Source organism: Rhinichthys klamathensis, unplaced genomic scaffold (genome assembly GCF_029890125.1).
Source record: "Rhinichthys klamathensis goyatoka isolate OS25496 unplaced genomic scaffold, OSU_Roscu_1.1 h1tg000778l_1, whole genome shotgun sequence".
Lineage (NCBI taxonomy): Eukaryota > Metazoa > Chordata > Actinopteri > Cypriniformes > Leuciscidae > Rhinichthys > Rhinichthys klamathensis.
Window position 1 is genome coordinate 295,011 of NW_026607176.1, and position 19,473 is coordinate 314,483.

The following is a 19,473-nucleotide window of genomic DNA, read 5'->3' on the forward strand; positions in this document are numbered from 1 at the left end:
GGGAGGTCAGCCTGTAGGAGGTCAGCCTGTAGGAGGTCAGCCTGTGGGAGATCAGCCTGTGGGAGGTCAGCCAGTAGGAGGTCAGCCTGTAGGAGATCAGCCTGTGGGAGGTCAGCCTGTGGGAGATCAGCCTGTGCGAGATCAGCCTGTGGGAGATCAGCCTGTGGGAGGTCAGCCTGTGGGAGTTCAGCCAGTGGGAGATCAGCCTGTGGGAGATCAGCCTGTGGGAGATCAGCCTCTGGGAGATCAGCCTGTGGGAGATCAGTCTGTGGGAGATCAGCCTGTGGGAGATCAGCCTGTGGGAGATCAGTCTGTGGGAGATCAGTCTGTGGGAGATCAGTCTGTGGGAGATCAGTCTGTGGGAGATCAGTCTGTGGGAGATCAGTGTGTAGGAGATCAGTGTGTAGGAGGTCAGCCTGTGGGAGGTTAGCCTGTGGGAGATCAGTGTGTAGGAGGTCAGCCTGTGGGAGGTCAGCCTGTGGGAGATTAGTGTGTAGGAGATCAGCCTGTGGGAGATCAGTCTGTGGTAGATCAGCCTGTAGGAGATCAGCCTGTAGGAGATCAGTGTGTAGGAGATCAGCCTGTAGGAGATCAGTGTGTAGGAGATCAGCCTGTGGGAGGTCAGTCTGTAGGAGATCAGCCTGTAGGAGATCAGCCTGTGGGAGGTCAGTCTGTGGGAGATCAGCCTGTAGGATATCAGCGTGTAGGAGATCAGTCTGTAGGAGATCAGTCTGTAGGAGATCAGCCTGTAGGAGATCAGTGTGTAGGAGATCAGCCTGTAGGAGATCAGCCTGTGGGAGATCAGCCTGTGGGAGATCAGCCTGTGGGAGATCAGCCTGTAGGAGATCAGCCTGTAGGAGATCAGTGTGTAGGAGATCAGCCTGTAGGAGATCAGTGTGTAGGAGATCAGCCTGTGGGAGATCAGCCTGTAGGAGATCAGCCTGTGGGAGATCAGTCTGTGGGAGATCAGCCTGTAGGAGATCAGCCTGTAGGAGATCAGCGTGTAGGAGATCAGCCTGTAGGAGATCAGTCTGTAGGAGATCAGCCTGTAGGAGATCAGCCTGTGGGAGGTCAGTCTGTGGGAGATCAGCCTGTAGGATATCAGCCTGTAGGAGATCAGTCTGTAGGAGATCAGTCTGTAGGAGATCAGTCTGTGGGAGATCAGTCTGTAGGAGATCAGCCTGTGGGAGGTCAGCCTGTGGGAGATCAGCCTGTAGGATATCAGTGTGTAGGAGATCAGCCTGTAGGAGATCAGTGTGTAGGAGATCAGCCTGTAGGAGATCAGCCTGTGGGAGATCAGCCTGTGGGAGATCAGCCTGTGGGAGATCAGCCTGTGGGAGATCAGTCTGTGGGAGATCAGTGTGTAGGAGGTCAGTGTGTAGGAGATCAGCCTGTAGGAGATCAGTCTGTAAGAGATCAGTCTGTAGGAGGTCAGTCTGTAGGAGGTCAGTCTGTAGGAGATCAGCCTGTAGGAGATCAGTCTGTAAGAGATCAGTCTGTAGGAGATCAGCCTGTAGGAGATCAGCCTGTAGGAGATCAGCCTGTGGAAGATCAGCCTGTAGGAGATCAGTCTGTAGGAGATCAGTCTGTAGGAGGTCAGTCTGTAGGAGATCAGCCTGTAGGAGATCAGTCTGTAAGAGATCAGTCTGTAGGAGATCAGTCTGTAAGAGATCAGTCTGTAGGAGGTCAGTCTGTAGGAGATCAGCCTGTAGGAGATCAGTCTGTGGGAGATCAGCCTGTGAAGATCAGTCTGTAGGAGATCAGTCTGTAGGAGGTCAGTCTGTAGGAGGTCAGTGTGTAGGAGTTTCAGTCTCTAGGAGATCAGTCTGTAGGAGATCAGCCTGTAGGAGATCAGCCTGTGGGAGATCAGCCTGTAGGAGATCAGTCTGTAGGAGGTCAGTCTGTAGGAGATCAGTGTGTAGGAGGTCAGTCTGTGGGAGATCAGCCTGTGGGAGATCAGCCTGTGGGAGATCAGCCTGTGGGAGGTCAGCCTGTAGGAGGTCAGCCTGTAGGAGATCAGTGTGTAGGAGATCAGTGTGTAGGAGATCAGTGTGTAGGAGATCAGCCTGTAGGAGATCAGCCTGTAGGAGATCAGCCTGTAGGATATCAGCCTGTAGGAGATCAGCCTGTAGGAGGTCAGTCTGTAGGAGGTCAGTCTGTGGGAGATCAGCCTGTGGGAGATCAACCTGTGGGAGATCAGTCTGTAGGAGATCAGTCTGTAGGAGGTCAATCTGTACGAGATCAGCCTGTAGGAGGTCAGTCTGTGGGAGATCAGCCTGTAGGAGATCAGCCTGTAGAAGATCAGCCTGTAGGAGATCAGTCTGTAGGAGATCAGCCTGTAGGAGATCAGCCTGTAGGAGATCAGCCTGTGGGAGGTCAGTCTGTAGGAGATCAGCCTGTGGGAGATCAGCCTGTGGGAGGTCAGTCTGTGGGAGATCAGCCTGTAGGATATCAGTGTGTAGGAGATCAGTCTGTAGGAGATCAGTCTGTAGGAGATCAGTCTGTAGGAGGTCAGTCTGTAGGAGATCAGCCTGTGGGAGATCAGCCTGTGGGAGATCAGTCTGTGGGAGATCAGTCTGTAGGAGATCAGTCTGTAGGAGATCAGCCTGTAGGAGATCAGCCTGTGGGAGATCAGTCTGTGGGAGATCAGTCTGTGGGAGATCAGTCTGTAGGAGATCAGTCTGTAGGAGGTCAATCTGTACGAGATCAGCCTGTAGGAGGTCAGTCTGTGGGAGATCAGCCTGTAGGAGATCAGCCTGTGGGAGATCAGCCTGTGGGAGATCAGCCTGTAGGAGATCAGCCTGTGGGAGGTCACAGGGTTCCAGACTGCGACCATTTTTTGAGAATGTGCGAGTTAAAATGTTATGTGGTCGCATTTGTGCGAGTGGACGCTTGAGCAACAGAACGCCGTTGTATCAGTTGCTGCAGTCAGTAACTTATGTCCAAAATGAACGAGTAGGCTACATCATGAATCCATTTTCCAAACCGTGTTTTTGACTTATTCTGAATCACTACGGTACGCCTATAATAAGTGTTTATATTCGGACTATTTTATCCCGGGGTCGTCTCGGCTGCGGAGTAGCCCAGTGCCTGCGTAATCGCCATAGACATTAACGGAGAGAAGTTCCGTCTACAATGTTCTTCCGCAAGACACGTGCAGTTTATTTTTTGACGAACGTAGACGTCACGCGCATTGCACACTGATGGTGAAACGCGCCAATTACGAATTCACGAATTAAGGCATATAAAAATGGTCTCACGAAACACAGAGCCCCTTCCTATACGTCTTTTCAGCGGTTATATTTTCCTCTGTCGAGCGATTACTCTCATGATCGCTCGACAGAGGAAAAGGAAATTATTATAAAATGCAGAAGGTAAGGAGTGTGAGATTTCTGCTTTTTGTTACAACTATAAACTTTGATAACGAAAAATCTGTATCAGTTTATTATAATACTCTAATCTTTTAAAATGTAATGCATACATTTGAATGTTTAATGATTTTTAAAAGATAGAAAGATGATAATAGACAGATAGATAGACAGACAGACAGATAGATAGATAGATAGATAGATAGATAGAATATGATTCAAATGTAAATAGATAGATTGTATATAATTCAAAAGTAAAATGCTTAAAATTACAGATTAAAATTACTGTCCAAAATCCATGAAAATCCTGAAATTTGGCAATGATAATTAATATATTACAGGTATTTCTGCTGCAACCCAGAAAACCTTTGCTAGCCTTGGTCCATTAAAACCACTATTCATTAGCATGCATTGATTAATCCCATGGCATGTAGCAAAAAAAAAAAAAAAAAGGTGGGACCAAATCATATGCTGGTGCGACCAACTGAGAAAGTTGGTAGCACCAGTGCAACCAGTGGAAAAGTTAGTCTGGAGCCCTGGGTCAGCCTGTAGGAGATCAGCCTGTGGGAGATCAGCCTGTGGGAGATCAGCCTGTGGGAGGTCAGCCTGTAGGAGATCAGCCTGTAGGAGATCAGCCTGTAGGAGGTCAGCCTGTAGTAGGTCAGCCTGTAGGAGGTCAGCCTGTGGGAGATCAGCCTGTGGGAGGTCAGCCTGTATGTAGGAGGTCAGCCTGTAGGAGGTCAGCCTGTAGGAGATCAGCCTGTGGGAGGTCAGCCTGTGGGAGATCAGCCTGTGCGAGATCAGCCTGAGCGAGATCAGCCTGTGCGAGATCAGCCTGTAGGAGATCAGCCTGTAGGAGATCAGCCTGTAAGAGATCAGCCTGTAGGAGGTCAGCCTGTAGGAGGTCAGCCTGTAGGAGATCAGCCTGTGGGAGGTCAGCCTGTGGGAGATCAGCCTGTGCGAGATCAGCCTGTAGGAGATCAGTCTGTAGGAGGTCAGTCTGTAGGAGATCAGCCTGTAGGAGATCAGCCTTTGGGAGGTCAGTCTGTGGGAGGTCAGTCTGTGGGAGATCAGCCTGTAGGAGATCAGCCTGTGGGAGATCAGTCTGTGGGAGATCAGTCTGTGGGAGATCAGCCTGTGGGAGATCAGTCTGTAGGAGATCAGCCTGTGGGAGATCAGTCTGTATGAGGTCAGTCTGTAGGAGGTCAGTCTGTAGGAGGTCAGTCTGTAGGAGGTCAGTCTGTAGGAGATCAGCCTGTAGGAGATCAGCCTGTAGGAGATCAGCCTTTGGGAGGTCAGTCTGTGGGAGATCAGCCTGTGGGAGATCAGCCTGTAGGAGATCAGTCTGTAGGAGATCAGCCTGTAGGAGATCAGCCTTTGGGAGGTCAGCCTGTGGGAGATCAGCCTGTAGGAGATCAGTCTGTAGGAGATCAGCCTGTGGGAGGTCAGCCTGTGGGAGGTCAGCCTGTGGGAGGTCAGCCTGTGGGAGGTCAGCCTGTAGGAGATCAGCCTGTAGGAGATCAGCCTTTGGGAGGTCAGTCTGTGGGAGATCAGCCTGTGGGAGATCAGCCTGTGGGAGATCAGTCTGTGGGAGATCAGCCTGTGGGAGGTCAGCCAGTAGGAGATCAGCCTGTGGGAGATCAGCCTGTGGGAGATCAGCCTGTGGGAGATCAGCCTGTGGGAGGTCAGCCTGTAGGAGGTCAGCCAGTAGGAGATCAGCCTGTGGGAGATCAGCCTGTGGGAGATCAGTCTGTGGGAGGTCAGCCTGTGGGAGATCAGCCTGTGGGAGATCAGCCTGTAGGAGATCAGCCTGTGGGAGGTCAGCCTGTAGGAGGTCAGCCTGTAGGAGGTCAGCCTGTGGGAGATCAGCCTGTGGGAGGTCAGCCAGTAGGAGGTCAGCCTGTAGGAGATCAGCCTGTGGGAGGTCAGCCTGTGGGAGATCAGCCTGTGCGAGATCAGCCTGTGGGAGATCAGCCTGTGGGAGGTCAGCCTGTGGGAGTTCAGCCAGTGGGAGATCAGCCTGTGGGAGATCAGCCTGTGGGAGATCAGCCTGTGGGAGATCAGCCTGTGGGAGATCAGTCTGTGGGAGATCAGCCTGTGGGAGATCAGCCTGTGGGAGATCAGCCTGTGGGAGATCAGTCTGTGGGAGATCAGTCTGTGGGAGATCAGTCTGTGGGAGATCAGTCTGTGGGAGATCAGTGTGTAGGAGATCAGTGTGTAGGAGGTCAGCCTGTGGGAGGTTAGCCTGTGGGAGATCAGTGTGTAGGAGGTCAGCCTGTGGGAGGTCAGCCTGTGGGAGATTAGTGTGTAGGAGATCAGCCTGTGGGAGATCAGTCTGTGGTAGATCAGCCTGTAGGAGATCAGCCTGTAGGAGATCAGTGTGTAGGAGATCAGCCTGTAGGAGATCAGTGTGTAGGAGATCAGCCTGTGGGAGGTCAGTCTGTAGGAGATCAGCCTGTAGGAGATCAGCCTGTGGGAGGTCAGTCTGTGGGAGATCAGCCTGTAGGATATCAGCGTGTAGGAGATCAGTCTGTAGGAGATCAGTCTGTAGGAGATCAGCCTGTAGGAGATCAGTGTGTAGGAGATCAGCCTGTAGGAGATCAGCCTGTGGGAGATCAGCCTGTGGGAGATCAGCCTGTGGGAGATCAGCCTGTAGGAGATCAGCCTGTAGGAGATCAGTGTGTAGGAGATCAGCCTGTAGGAGATCAGTGTGTAGGAGATCAGCCTGTGGGAGATCAGCCTGTAGGAGATCAGCCTGTGGGAGATCAGTCTGTGGGAGATCAGCCTGTAGGAGATCAGCCTGTAGGAGATCAGCGTGTAGGAGATCAGCCTGTAGGAGATCAGTCTGTAGGAGATCAGCCTGTAGGAGATCAGCCTGTGGGAGGTCAGTCTGTGGGAGATCAGCCTGTAGGATATCAGCCTGTAGGAGATCAGTCTGTAGGAGATCAGTCTGTAGGAGATCAGTCTGTGGGAGATCAGTCTGTAGGAGATCAGCCTGTGGGAGGTCAGCCTGTGGGAGATCAGCCTGTAGGATATCAGTGTGTAGGAGATCAGCCTGTAGGAGATCAGTGTGTAGGAGATCAGCCTGTGGGAGATCAGCCTGTGGGAGATCAGCCTGTGGGAGATCAGCCTGTGGGAGATCAGTCTGTGGGAGATCAGTGTGTAGGAGGTCAGTGTGTAGGAGATCAGCCTGTAGGAGATCAGTCTGTAAGAGATCAGTCTGTAGGAGGTCAGTCTGTAGGAGGTCAGTCTGTAGGAGATCAGCCTGTAGGAGATCAGTCTGTAAGAGATCAGTCTGTAGGAGATCAGCCTGTAGGAGATCAGCCTGTAGGAGATCAGCCTGTGGAAGATCAGCCTGTAGGAGATCAGTCTGTAGGAGATCAGTCTGTAGGAGGTCAGTCTGTAGGAGATCAGCCTGTAGGAGATCAGTCTGTAAGAGATCAGTCTGTAGGAGATCAGTCTGTAAGAGATCAGTCTGTAGGAGGTCAGTCTGTAGGAGATCAGCCTGTAGGAGATCAGTCTGTGGGAGATCAGCCTGTGAAGATCAGTCTGTAGGAGATCAGTCTGTAGGAGGTCAGTCTGTAGGAGGTCAGTGTGTAGGAGTTTCAGTCTCTAGGAGATCAGTCTGTAGGAGATCAGCCTGTAGGAGATCAGCCTGTGGGAGATCAGCCTGTAGGAGATCAGTCTGTAGGAGGTCAGTCTGTAGGAGATCAGTGTGTAGGAGGTCAGTCTGTGGGAGATCAGCCTGTGGGAGATCAGCCTGTGGGAGATCAGCCTGTGGGAGGTCAGCCTGTAGGAGGTCAGCCTGTAGGAGATCAGTGTGTAGGAGATCAGTGTGTAGGAGATCAGTGTGTAGGAGATCAGCCTGTAGGAGATCAGCCTGTAGGAGATCAGCCTGTAGGATATCAGCCTGTAGGAGATCAGCCTGTAGGAGGTCAGTCTGTAGGAGGTCAGTCTGTGGGAGATCAGCCTGTGGGAGATCAACCTGTGGGAGATCAGTCTGTAGGAGATCAGTCTGTAGGAGGTCAATCTGTACGAGATCAGCCTGTAGGAGGTCAGTCTGTGGGAGATCAGCCTGTAGGAGATCAGCCTGTAGGAGATCAGCCTGTAGGAGATCAGTCTGTAGGAGATCAGCCTGTAGGAGATCAGCCTGTAGGAGATCAGCCTGTGGGAGGTCAGTCTGTAGGAGATCAGCCTGTGGGAGATCAGCCTGTGGGAGGTCAGTCTGTGGGAGATCAGCCTGTAGGATATCAGTGTGTAGGAGATCAGTCTGTAGGAGATCAGTCTGTAGGAGATCAGTCTGTAGGAGGTCAGTCTGTAGGAGATCAGCCTGTGGGAGATCAGCCTGTGGGAGATCAGTCTGTGGGAGATCAGTCTGTAGGAGATCAGTCTGTAGGAGATCAGCCTGTAGGAGATCAGCCTGTGGGAGATCAGTCTGTGGGAGATCAGTCTGTGGGAGATCAGTCTGTAGGAGATCAGTCTGTAGGAGGTCAATCTGTACGAGATCAGCCTGTAGGAGGTCAGTCTGTGGGAGATCAGCCTGTAGGAGATCAGCCTGTGGGAGATCAGCCTGTGGGAGATCAGCCTGTAGGAGATCAGCCTGTGGGAGGTCACAGGGTTCCAGACTGCGACCATTTTTTGAGAATGTGCGAGTTAAAATGTTATGTGGTCGCATTTGTGCGAGTGGACGCTTGAGCAACAGAACGCCGTTGTATCAGTTGCTGCAGTCAGTAACTTATGTCCAAAATGAACGAGTAGGCTACATCATGAATCCATTTTCCAAACCGTGTTTTTGACTTATTCTGAATCACTACGGTACGCCTATAATAAGTGTTTATATTCGGACTATTTTATCCCGGGGTCGTCTCGGCTGCGGAGTAGCCCAGTGCCTGCGTAATCGCCATAGACATTAACGGAGAGAAGTTCCGTCTACAATGTTCTTCCGCAAGACACGTGCAGTTTATTTTTTGACGAACGTAGACGTCACGCGCATTGCACACTGATGGTGAAACGCGCCAATTACGAATTCACGAATTAAGGCATATAAAAATGGTCTCACGAAACACAGAGCCCCTTCCTATACGTCTTTTCAGCGGTTATATTTTCCTCTGTCGAGCGATTACTCTCATGATCGCTCGACAGAGGAAAAGGAAATTATTATAAAATGCAGAAGGTAAGGAGTGTGAGATTTCTGCTTTTTGTTACAACTATAAACTTTGATAACGAAAAATCTGTATCAGTTTATTATAATACTCTAATCTTTTAAAATGTAATGCATACATTTGAATGTTTAATGATTTTTAAAAGATAGAAAGATGATAATAGACAGATAGATAGACAGACAGACAGATAGATAGATAGATAGATAGATAGATAGATAGATAGAATATGATTCAAATGTAAATAGATAGATTGTATATAATTCAAAAGTAAAATGCTTAAAATTACAGATTAAAATTACTGTCCAAAATCCATGAAAATCCTGTAATTTGGCAATGATAATTAATATATTACAGGTATTTCTGCTGCAACCCAGAAAACCTTTGCTAGCCTTGGTCCATTAAAACCACTATTCATTAGCATGCATTGATTAATCCCATGGCATGTAGCAAAAAAAAAAAAAAAAAGGTGGGACCAAATCATATGCTGGTGCGACCAACTGAGAAAGTTGGTAGCACCAGTGCAACCAGTGGAAAAGTTAGTCTGGAGCCCTGGGTCAGCCTGTAGGAGATCAGCCTGTGGGAGATCAGCCTGTGGGAGATCAGCCTGTGGGAGGTCAGCCTGTAGGAGATCAGCCTGTAGGAGGTCAGCCTGTAGGAGGTCAGCCTGTAGTAGGTCAGCCTGTAGGAGGTCAGCCTGTGGGAGATCAGCCTGTGGGAGGTCAGCCTGTAGGAGGTCAGCCTGTAGGAGGTCAGCCTGTAGGAGATCAGCCTGTGGGAGGTCAGCCTGTGGGAGATCAGCCTGTGCGAGATCAGCCTGTGCGAGATCAGCCTGTGCGAGATCAGCCTGTAGGAGATCAGCCTGTAGGAGATCAGCCTGTAGGAGATCAGCCTGTAGGAGGTCAGCCTGTAGGAGGTCAGCCTGTAGGAGATCAGCCTGTGGGAGGTCAGCCTGTGGGAGATCAGCCTGTGCGAGATCAGCCTGTGCGAGATCAGCCTGTGCGAGATCAGCCTGTAGGAGATCAGTCTGTAGGAGGTCAGTCTGTAGGAGATCAGCCTGTAGGAGATCAGCCTTTGGGAGGTCAGTCTGTGGGAGGTCAGTCTGTGGGAGATCAGCCTGTAGGAGATCAGCCTGTGGGAGATCAGTCTGTGGGAGATCAGTCTGTGGGAGATCAGCCTGTGGGAGATCAGTCTGTAGGAGATCAGCCTGTGGGAGATCAGTCTGTAGGAGATCAGTCTGTATGAGGTCAGTCTGTAGGAGGTCAGTCTGTAGGAGGTCAGTCTGTAGGAGGTCAGTCTGTAGGAGATCAGCCTGTAGGAGATCAGCCTGTAGGAGATCAGCCTTTGGGAGGTCAGTCTGTGGGAGATCAGCCTGTGGGAGATCAGCCTGTAGGAGATCAGTCTGTAGGAGATCAGCCTGTAGGAGATCAGCCTTTGGGAGGTCAGCCTGTGGGAGATCAGCCTGTAGGAGATCAGTCTGTAGGAGATCAGCCTGTGGGAGGTCAGCCTGTGGGAGGTCAGCCTGTGGGAGGTCAGCCTGTGGGAGGTCAGCCTGTGGGAGGTCAGCCTGTAGGAGATCAGCCTGTAGGAGATCAGCCTTTGGGAGGTCAGTCTGTGGGAGATCAGCCTGTGGGAGATCAGCCTGTGGGAGATCAGCCTGTGGGAGGTCAGCCAGTGGGAGATCAGCCTGTGGGAGATCAGCCTGTGGGAGATCAGCCTGTGGGAGATCAGCCTGTGGGAGGTCAGCCTGTAGGAGGTCAGCCAGTAGGAGATCAGCCTGTGGGAGATCAGCCTGTGGGAGATCAGTCTGTGGGAGGTCAGCCTGTGGGAGATCAGCCTGTGGGAGATCAGCCTGTAGGAGATCAGCCTGTGGGAGGTCAGCCTGTAGGAGGTCAGCCTGTAGGAGGTCAGCCTGTGGGAGATCAGCCTGTGGGAGGTCAGCCTGTAGGAGATCAGCCTGTGGGAGGTCAGCCTGTGGGAGATCAGCCTGTGCGAGATCAGCCTGTGGGAGATCAGCCTGTGGGAGGTCAGCCTGTGGGAGTTCAGCCAGTGGGAGATCAGCCTGTGGGAGATCAGCCTGTGGGAGATCAGCCTGTGGGAGATCAGCCTGTGGGAGATCAGTCTGTGGGAGATCAGCCTGTGGGAGATCAGCCTGTGGGAGATCAGTCTGTGGGAGATCAGTCTGTGGGAGATCAGTGTGTAGGAGATCAGTGTGTAGGAGGTCAGCCTGTGGGAGGTTAGCCTGTGGGAGATCAGTGTGTAGGAGGTCAGCCTGTGGGAGATTAGTGTGTAGGAGATCAGCCTGTGGGAGATCAGTCTGTGGTAGATCAGCCTGTAGGAGATCAGCCTGTAGGAGATCAGTGTGTAGGAGATCAGCCTGTAGGAGATCAGTGTGTAGGAGATCAGCCTGTGGGAGGTCAGTCTGTAGGAGATCAGCCTGTAGGAGATCAGCCTGTGGGAGGTCAGTCTGTGGGAGATCAGCCTGTAGGAGATCAGTCTGTAGGAGATCAGTCTGTAGGAGATCAGTCTGTAGGAGATCAGCCTGTAGGAGATCAGTGTGTAGGAGATCAGCCTGTAGGAGATCAGCCTGTGGGAGATCAGCCTGTGGGAGATCAGCCTGTGGGAGGTCAGTCTGTAGGAGGTCAGCCTGTAGGAGATCAGCCTGTAGGAGATCAGTGTGTAGGAGATCAGCCTGTGGGAGATCAGCCTGTAGGAGATCAGCCTGTGGGAGATCAGTCTGTGGGAGATCAGCCTGTAGGAGATCAGCCTGTAGGAGATCAGCGTGTAGGAGATCAGCCTGTAGGAGATCAGCCTGTAGGAGATCAGCCTGTAGGAGATCAGCCTGTGGGAGGTCAGTCTGTGGGAGATCAGCCTGTAGGATATCAGCCTGTAGGAGATCAGTCTGTAGGAGATCAGTCTGTAGGAGATCAGTCTGTGGGAGATCAGTCTGTAGGAGATCAGTCTGTAGGAGATCAGCCTGTGGGAGGTCAGCCTGTGGGAGATCAGCCTGTAGGATATCAGTGTGTAGGAGATCAGCCTGTAGGAGATCAGTGTGTAGGAGATCAGCCTGTAGGAGATCAGCCTGTGGGAGATCAGCCTGTGGGAGATCAGCCTGTGGGAGATCAGCCTGTGGGAGATCAGCCTGTGGGAGATCAGCCTGTGGGAGATCAGTCTGTGGGAGATCAGTGTGTAGGAGATCAGTGTGTAGGAGGTCAGCCTGTGGGAGGTTAGCCTGTGGGAGATCAGTGTGTAGGAGGTCAGCCTGTGGGAGGTCAGCCTGTGGGAGATTAGTGTGTAGGAGATCAGCCTGTGGGAGATCAGTCTGTGGTAGATCAGCCTGTAGGAGATCAGCCTGTAGGAGATCAGTGTGTAGGAGATCAGCCTGTAGGAGATCAGTGTGTAGGAGATCAGCCTGTGGGAGGTCAGTCTGTAGGAGATCAGCCTGTAGGAGATCAGCCTGTGGGAGGTCAGTCTGTGGGAGATCAGCCTGTAGGATATCAGCGTGTAGGAGATCAGTCTGTAGGAGATCAGTCTGTAGGAGATCAGCCTGTAGGAGATCAGTGTGTAGGAGATCAGCCTGTGGGAGATCAGCCTGTGGGAGATCAGCCTGTGGGAGATCAGCCTGTGGGAGGTCAGTCTGTAGGAGATCAGCCTGTAGGAGATCAGTGTGTAGGAGATCAGCCTGTAGGAGATCAGTGTGTAGGAGATCAGCCTGTGGGAGATCAGCCTGTAGGAGATCAGCCTGTGGGAGATCAGTCTGTGGGAGATCAGCCTGTAGGAGATCAGCGTGTAGGAGATCAGCGTGTAGGAGATCAGCCTGTAGGAGATCAGTCTGTAGGAGATCAGCCTGTGGGAGGTCAGTCTGTGGGAGATCAGCCTGTAGGATATCAGTGTGTAGGAGATCAGTCTGTAGGAGATCAGTCTGTAGGAGATCAGTCTGTAGGAGATCAGTCTGTGGGAGATCAGTCTGTAGGAGATCAGCCTGTGGGAGGTCAGTCTGTGGGAGATCAGCCTGTAGGATATCAGTGTGTAGGAGATCAGCCTGTAGGAGATCAGTGTGTAGGAGATCAGCCTGTAGGAGATCAGCCTGTGGGAGATCAGCCTGTGGGAGATCAGCCTGTGGGAGGTCAGTCTGTAGGAGATCAGCCTGTAGGAGATCAGTGTGTAGGAGATCAGCCTGTAGGAGATCAGTGTGTAGGAGATCAGCCTGTGGGAGGTCAGCCTGTAGGAGATCAGCCTGTGGGAGATCAGTCTGTGGGAGATCAGCCTGTAGGAGATCAGCCTGTAGGAGATCAGTGTGTAGGAGATCAGCCTGTAGGAGATCAGTGTGTAGGAGATCAGCCTGTGGGAGGTCAGTCTGTAGGAGATCAGCCTGTAGGAGATCAGCCTGTGGGAGGTCAGTCTGTGGGAGATCAGCCTGTAGGATATCAGTGTGTAGGAGATCAGCCTGTGGGAGATCAGCCTGTGGGAGATCAGTCTGTGGGAGATCAGTCTGTGGGAGATCAGCCTGTAGGAGATCAGTCTGTAGGAGATCAGTCTCTAGGAGATCAGTCTCTAGGAGATCAGCCTGTAGGAGATCAGCCTGTAGGAGATCAGTCTGTAGGAGATCAGTCTGTAGGAGATCAGTCTGTAGGAGATCAGCCTATAGGAGATCAGTGTGTAGGAGATCAGTGTGTAGGAGATCAGTCTGTAGGAGATCAGTCTGTAGGAGATCAGTCTCTAGGAGATCAGTCTGTAGGAGATCAGCCTGTAGGAGATCAGTGTGTAGGAGATCAGTCTGTAGGAGATCAGCCTGTAGGAGATCAGCCTGTAGGAGATCAGTCTGTAGGAGATCAGTCTCTAGGAGATCAGCCTGTGGGAGATCAGCCTGTGGGAGATCAGTCTGTGGGAGATCAGTCTGTGGGAGATCAGCCTGTGGGAGATCAGCCTGTGGGAGGTCAGTCTGTGGGAGGTCAGCCTGTGGGAGGTCAGTCTGTGGGAGATTAGCCTGTGGAAGATCAGCCTGTGGGAGATCAGTCTGTAGGAGATCAGTCTGTAGGAGATCAGCCTGTGGGAGATCAGTGTGTAGGAGATCAGTGTGTAGGAGGTCAGCTTGTGGGAGATCAGTCTGTGGGAGATCAGTCTGTGGGAGATCAGTGTGTAGGAGGTCAGCCTGTGGGAGGTCAGCCTGTGGGAGATCAGTGTGTAGGAGGTCAGCCTGTGGGAGGTCAGCCTGTGGGAGGTCAGTCTGTAGGAGGTCAGCCTGTAGGAGATCAGCCTGTAGGAGATCAGTGTGTAGGAGATCAGCCTGTTGGAGGTCAGTCTGTAGGAGATCAGTCTGTAGGGCTGCGGTGAACAATTGCTCAAACATTTGTTGTATCAGTTCAGTGGGCGAAACAACATTTATTTAAAGCTCATGTTAATCTTCCACATGCAGAGATAAGATATATTACTGTTTCTGAGTGGAAGCACAGTGGTTTCCAGATATAATGGCATATCAGATATGTGAAATAAATCGCTGATATTATTGTTCAGCAACTCTCTCTTAATTTCATGTCTATCACTATCATAAAGAGAGTTCAAGATACCCAACAATGAACAGAAAACAATGAAGTTGTTTATAAATCTGATAAATAATGAGCTCTTAACTGAATTAAATTTTTGGGGTTTTAATGTTTGCTGTTTGAGTTTATTATAGTTGATCTTGAGGAAGCTTGTGTTTGTTCTTCTGCAGGATTCCTCTGTGGGCTGGAGTGCTGATAACCATCATCGACACGTTTGTGTTCCTGTTTCTGGACAAGTACGGTAGGTCGGCACTGAAGAGAGTGAGAGTGAAGAGAGCGACTCGTATCTCGATCTGATGAGCATGTCTGGTTTGTTTTGGTCAGGTCTGAGGAAGCTGGAGGCTTTCTTTGGGTTCCTCATCACCATCATGGCTATCAGCTTCGGCTACGAGGTTCAGTAAAGCTCGTTCTGTAGACTGGCTCTGTGAGGTAGACACCTCTCTGCAGTGTTTGAGCATGTGTGTGTGTGTATGCAGTATGTGCGAGTGGCTCCGGACCAGGCGGAGGTTCTGAAGGGCATGTTTCTGCCGTATTGCAGCGGCTGTGGACCCGAGCAGCTCAAGCAGGCCGTCGGGATCGTGGGAGCCGTAATAATGCCTCACAACATCTATCTGCATTCTGCTCTCGTTAAGGTCGGTGAACTGCACCAGACCTGATCAGAGTTAGAGTTAGACCCAACCACAAACCTAACAGCACCAGACCTGATCAGCTCACATATATTGGTTTGAAGGCATACCGTAAAACTTCAAATAATAGCTGAGTCCCAAATAGACGCCTGTCTCTTTTACACGCCGGGTGTGGCTGCAGGTTTGGGTAAATAAAAGCCGGTCTCAAATAGAGGCCGGGTCTGTTTTTTAGTTTCGATTTGTATTTAATCTTCTAAAACCCGTCAGATCGTCTGCTTTTTGGGCAGCCCCCAAAGCAAATTTTTGTCCCACCAAAGCCTTTTTTGATCGGTGAGTGATGTAGAATAGAATGACTGCTGCGCTTGACAGGGCGCATAACGAGCAGAGAGAGCGCTCCGGCCGCGCGCGCGCACTCTCACGTCTTCAAACAACACGAGCGCTGCCCTGCTCTCTCTCTCCCTCGCGCATATTAATCAAAATCAATGGACACGATAGTAAAAGATCGGCAGACCGCAGTTTCACGAGGAGCATTTGGAGATGTTTAGAGATTAGAGACTCTAGGCCTACAGTCAATGAACAACATCAACACTAAATTATAATAAAGGCCGGTCTCATATAGACGCCTGTCTCAAATACAAGCCGGTGCAGTTCGACGATTTGGGAAAATAAAAGCCCGGGCTACTATTTGAAGTTTTACGGTAGTTCATAAAACGTTGTGCTGTTAGCTGATAGACAGACAAGAATCCGTGCAGAGTTAGCAGATGTCCCGTGGCCTGACAAGGTAAACTTCATCTCAGAGTTTTCAAACAGCATTGTCTGTATTTCTGCATAAATTTGACATTAAAGGCACCAATATACTTTAAGCAAAAGTGAAGAACTGCTGTGACATAATTTCTAACAAAATCAGGCCAAAATGAAGTTCATTTGGAGTTTGTTTCGAGAGTTCGAAACAGCTTGCTAAAGCGAAATATCCGGAAAAGCTCCGGCTGGTAAACACCTTCGCACTCCCATTGGTCAGTGGTAATATGTGGGTGTCTAAGGCTCCGCCTCCTTTGAGGTGTAAATCTTCTCCGGTTCATTTCTTCTTTTCAGTCGGTCGAGGTTCAGACGCAAGTAAAAACATGAGACACTGAGAGATGCTTTATAGCAGAAAAGAAGAAAGTTTATTCTAAAAAGGGTCTTTTTTTTACAAAGACAATCCAATTAAACAAAAAACACAATGTCATTTCATACTTCTGTAAGTTTTATACTTCATAATTGTGGTAAAATAAGTGAATAAATCAATGAAAACATTTGTGTTATCACAATAATTGTTTTTACACCTGCGCTGAATCCACCTGATGTTTAATGACATATTTGGCTGATTGGTGTTTATCTTTGCTTCAGTCACGAGACATCGATCGAGGCAACAAGAAGGAGGTGAAGGAGGCCAACAAGTACTACTTCATCGAGTCCACCATCGCGCTCTTCGTCTCCTTCCTCATCAATGTTTTTGTGGTGGCCGTCTTTGCTGAGGCCTTTTATGGCAAGACAAACATGGAAGTGGTGAGGACTTATATCTGCCTCCTGTTAAAGACTCCTATATCGGTATGTTTGAGTGCGGTTCATCTGAACTCTCGGGTGACATGTTCCCTTCAGGGCCAGCAGTGTAACGCGTCTGGAAGTCCTCACAGCGATCTCTTCCCAGCCAACAACGAGACGCTGGAAGTCGACATCTACAAAGGGGTATGACAGGAACAATCGTTGGAATCATTTCACAATGAATACACTAGTGTCCAAAAGTCACATCCGGAGGGGAGATTAGATTTTAATGACACTTCAAGTTTGATTAAACCATCTAAATATGAGGAAAATATTTAATATTTATTAAACATGTTAAATATGAGGGAAGAACAAAACGCTAATCTTGGTTAAAATATTTACCTGACGAAATTAGTGGCAAAAAAGGCAAACTACAGCTAGGATTTATTTTACTATGCAAATAAAATGCACAGGGAAAAAGCACACATTGACAACAACATATTCAGTTATTAATATTTGGTTGGTTCTCTCTTGCTTTTGCATGTGGCCAAAAATGATGTCGCACAATTTGTCAATTTTCATTGCGTTATCACAAATAAAACAAGCACAACTACGCAATCTGATGACCTTGCCCTTCTCGTGTGCTGCATCAGACGGGGAACAGACCCTGAGGATCAGTATATTCATAACCTGATATGAGCTGAGGAGTTTGGTGATGGCGCCACCTGTGGGTCAAAAGTTCATGTACAATAGCTCAAGACAGCTGAATAGAAAACAATTAAACTAATAGATATCACCATACTTTCCCAGTATTGATTTGATTGATTTATATTTAAGAATTACAGACATGTTTGTATGACAAGTTTTATGAAATATTCAAATGAAATATGCACTAATTTGCTTGACTTTGTTGATTAGAGTTAAAGGTTTTTACAGAGGAGACTTTTGATAACAATCAGAAAATACTGTCAACAGACTGAAAACAGTTCACCTTTTTTTCACCAAATACATTTACTCACACTGTTTAGGAGTAAAATGTTGCATAAATCAGGTGAATGCTATCTAAACAAACCTTCAGAATATACATATAAATAAAAGTTTGGTGTGTGTAAAGCTGCTGAAGTGGAGATTTCTGACTCAAACTCACCGCCTTTAAAGATTGTTTATTTTATTGCACTTTCTATATTTGCGTCTGTAGATTTCACTTAAATGTGTCTCTTGAATGATTTCTTTCCAATAGTCTAAAAGAAACAGCCCAAAATTTATCAGTGAATGAAAAAATTGTTTTGCCTGTAGTGTGTTCCACTTTAATTACAATAATCAATGCAATTTTATATTCAGTCCAATTCTGACGTGGTTCATGTAAGGTTTCTGTGTTTATGAATGAATGAACAGTTTCTTTGATTGAAGGGTGTGGTCCTGGGCTGTTTCTTTGGCCCCGCTGCGCTCTATATTTGGGCGATTGGGATCCTTGCGGCTGGACAGAGTTCAACTATGACGGGAACCTACTCTGGTCAGTTTGTGATGGAGGTATGTTCATCTACAGATCTGCATGTTTCAGCTTCATTCCTCTGTATGTGTTCATGTAATGGCATTGCATTTGGGAATGTGCATCTGTACGAACTGGTTTTTCTCGCAGGGTTTCCTGAACCTGCGCTGGTCTCGCTTCGCTCGCGTGTTGCTGACGCGCTCCATCGCCATATTCCCCACTCTCCTGGTGGCCGTCTTTCAGGATGTGCGGCATCTCACAGGCATGAACGACTTCCTCAACGTGTTGCAGAGCATGCAGGTACACAGTTGAAACATGACGCCGTTGACACTCCTGCCGCCATAGACACTCCTGACGCAGTAGACACTCCTGACGCCGTAGACACTCCTGACGCCGTAGACACTCCTGACGCCGTAGACACTCCTGACGCCATAGACACTCCTGACGCAGTAGACACTCCTGACGCCGTAGACACTCCTGACGCCGTAGACACTCCTGACGCCGTAGACACTCCTGACGCAGTAGACACTCCTGACGCCGTAGACACTCCTGACGCCATAGACACTCCTGACGCAGTAGACACTCCTGACGCCGTAGACACTCCTGACGCCGTAGACACTCCTGACGCCATAGACACTCCTGACGCAGTAGACACTCCTGACGCCGTAGACACTCCTGACGCCGTAGACACTCCTGACGCCGTAGACACTCCTGACGCCGTAGACACTCCTGACGCAGTAGACACTCCTGACGCCGTAGACACTCCTGACGCCGTAGACACTCCTGCCGCCGTAGACACTCCTGCCGCCGTAGACACTCCTGCCGCCGTAGACACTCCTGACGCCGTAGACACTCCTGACGCCGTAGACACTCCTGACGCCGTAGACACTCCTGACGCCGTAGACACTCCTGACGCCGTAGACACTCCTGACGCCGTAGACACTCCTGACGCCGTAGACACTCCTGACCCTGACGCAGTAGACACTCCTGACGCAGTAGACACTCCTGACGCAGTAGACACTCCTGACGCAGTAGACACTCCTGACGCAGTAGACACTCCTGACGCCGTAGACACTCCTGATGCCGTAGACACTCCTGCCGCAGTAGACACTCCTGACGCCGTAGACACTCCTGACGCAGTAGACACTCCTGACGCAGTAGACACTCCTGACGCAGTAGACACTCCTGACGCCGTAGACACTCCTGATGCCGTAGACACTCCTGATGCCGTAGACACTCCTGACGCCGTAGACACTCCTGCCGCCGTAGACACTTCTGACGCCATAGACACTCCTGACGCCGTAGACACTCCTGACGCCGTAGACACTCCTGACGCAGTAGACACTCCTGCCGCCGTAGACACTCCTGACGCCGTAGACACTCCTGACGCCGTAGACACTCCTGACCCTGACGCAGTAGACACTCCTGACGCAGTAGACACTCCTGACGCCGTAGACACTCTTGACGCAGTAGACACTCTTGACGCAGTAGACACTCCTGCCGCCGTAGACACTCCTGCCGCCGTAGCCACTCCTGCCGCCGTAGCCACTCCTGCCGCCGTAGCCACTCCTGCCGCCGTAGACACTCCTGACGCAGTAGTCACTCCTGACGCAGTAGTCACTCCTGACGCCGTAGACACTCCTGACGCCGTAGACACTCCTGACGCCGTAGACACTCCTGACGCAGTAGACACTCCTGCCGCCGTAGACACTCCTGACGCAGTAGACACTCCTGCCGCCGTAGACACTCCTGCCGCCGTAGACACTC

General features: G+C 50.2%; 1 protein-coding gene across 1 annotated transcript in view; it reads left to right on the top strand.

The window, feature by feature from the left end:
• Positions 1-19,473, top strand: part of slc11a2 (solute carrier family 11 member 2) — a 55,880-nt gene that overhangs the window by 20,911 nt on the left and 15,496 nt on the right. The window contains exons 6-12 of the mRNA XM_056243108.1: positions 14,241-14,311; positions 14,395-14,462; positions 14,547-14,702; positions 16,083-16,241; positions 16,335-16,421; positions 17,628-17,747; positions 17,857-18,006. Of these exons, the coding sequence (XP_056099083.1) occupies positions 14,241-14,311; positions 14,395-14,462; positions 14,547-14,702; positions 16,083-16,241; positions 16,335-16,421; positions 17,628-17,747; positions 17,857-18,006 (811 nt within the window). The remainder of the gene's footprint in view (positions 1-14,240; positions 14,312-14,394; positions 14,463-14,546; positions 14,703-16,082; positions 16,242-16,334; positions 16,422-17,627; positions 17,748-17,856; positions 18,007-19,473) is intronic.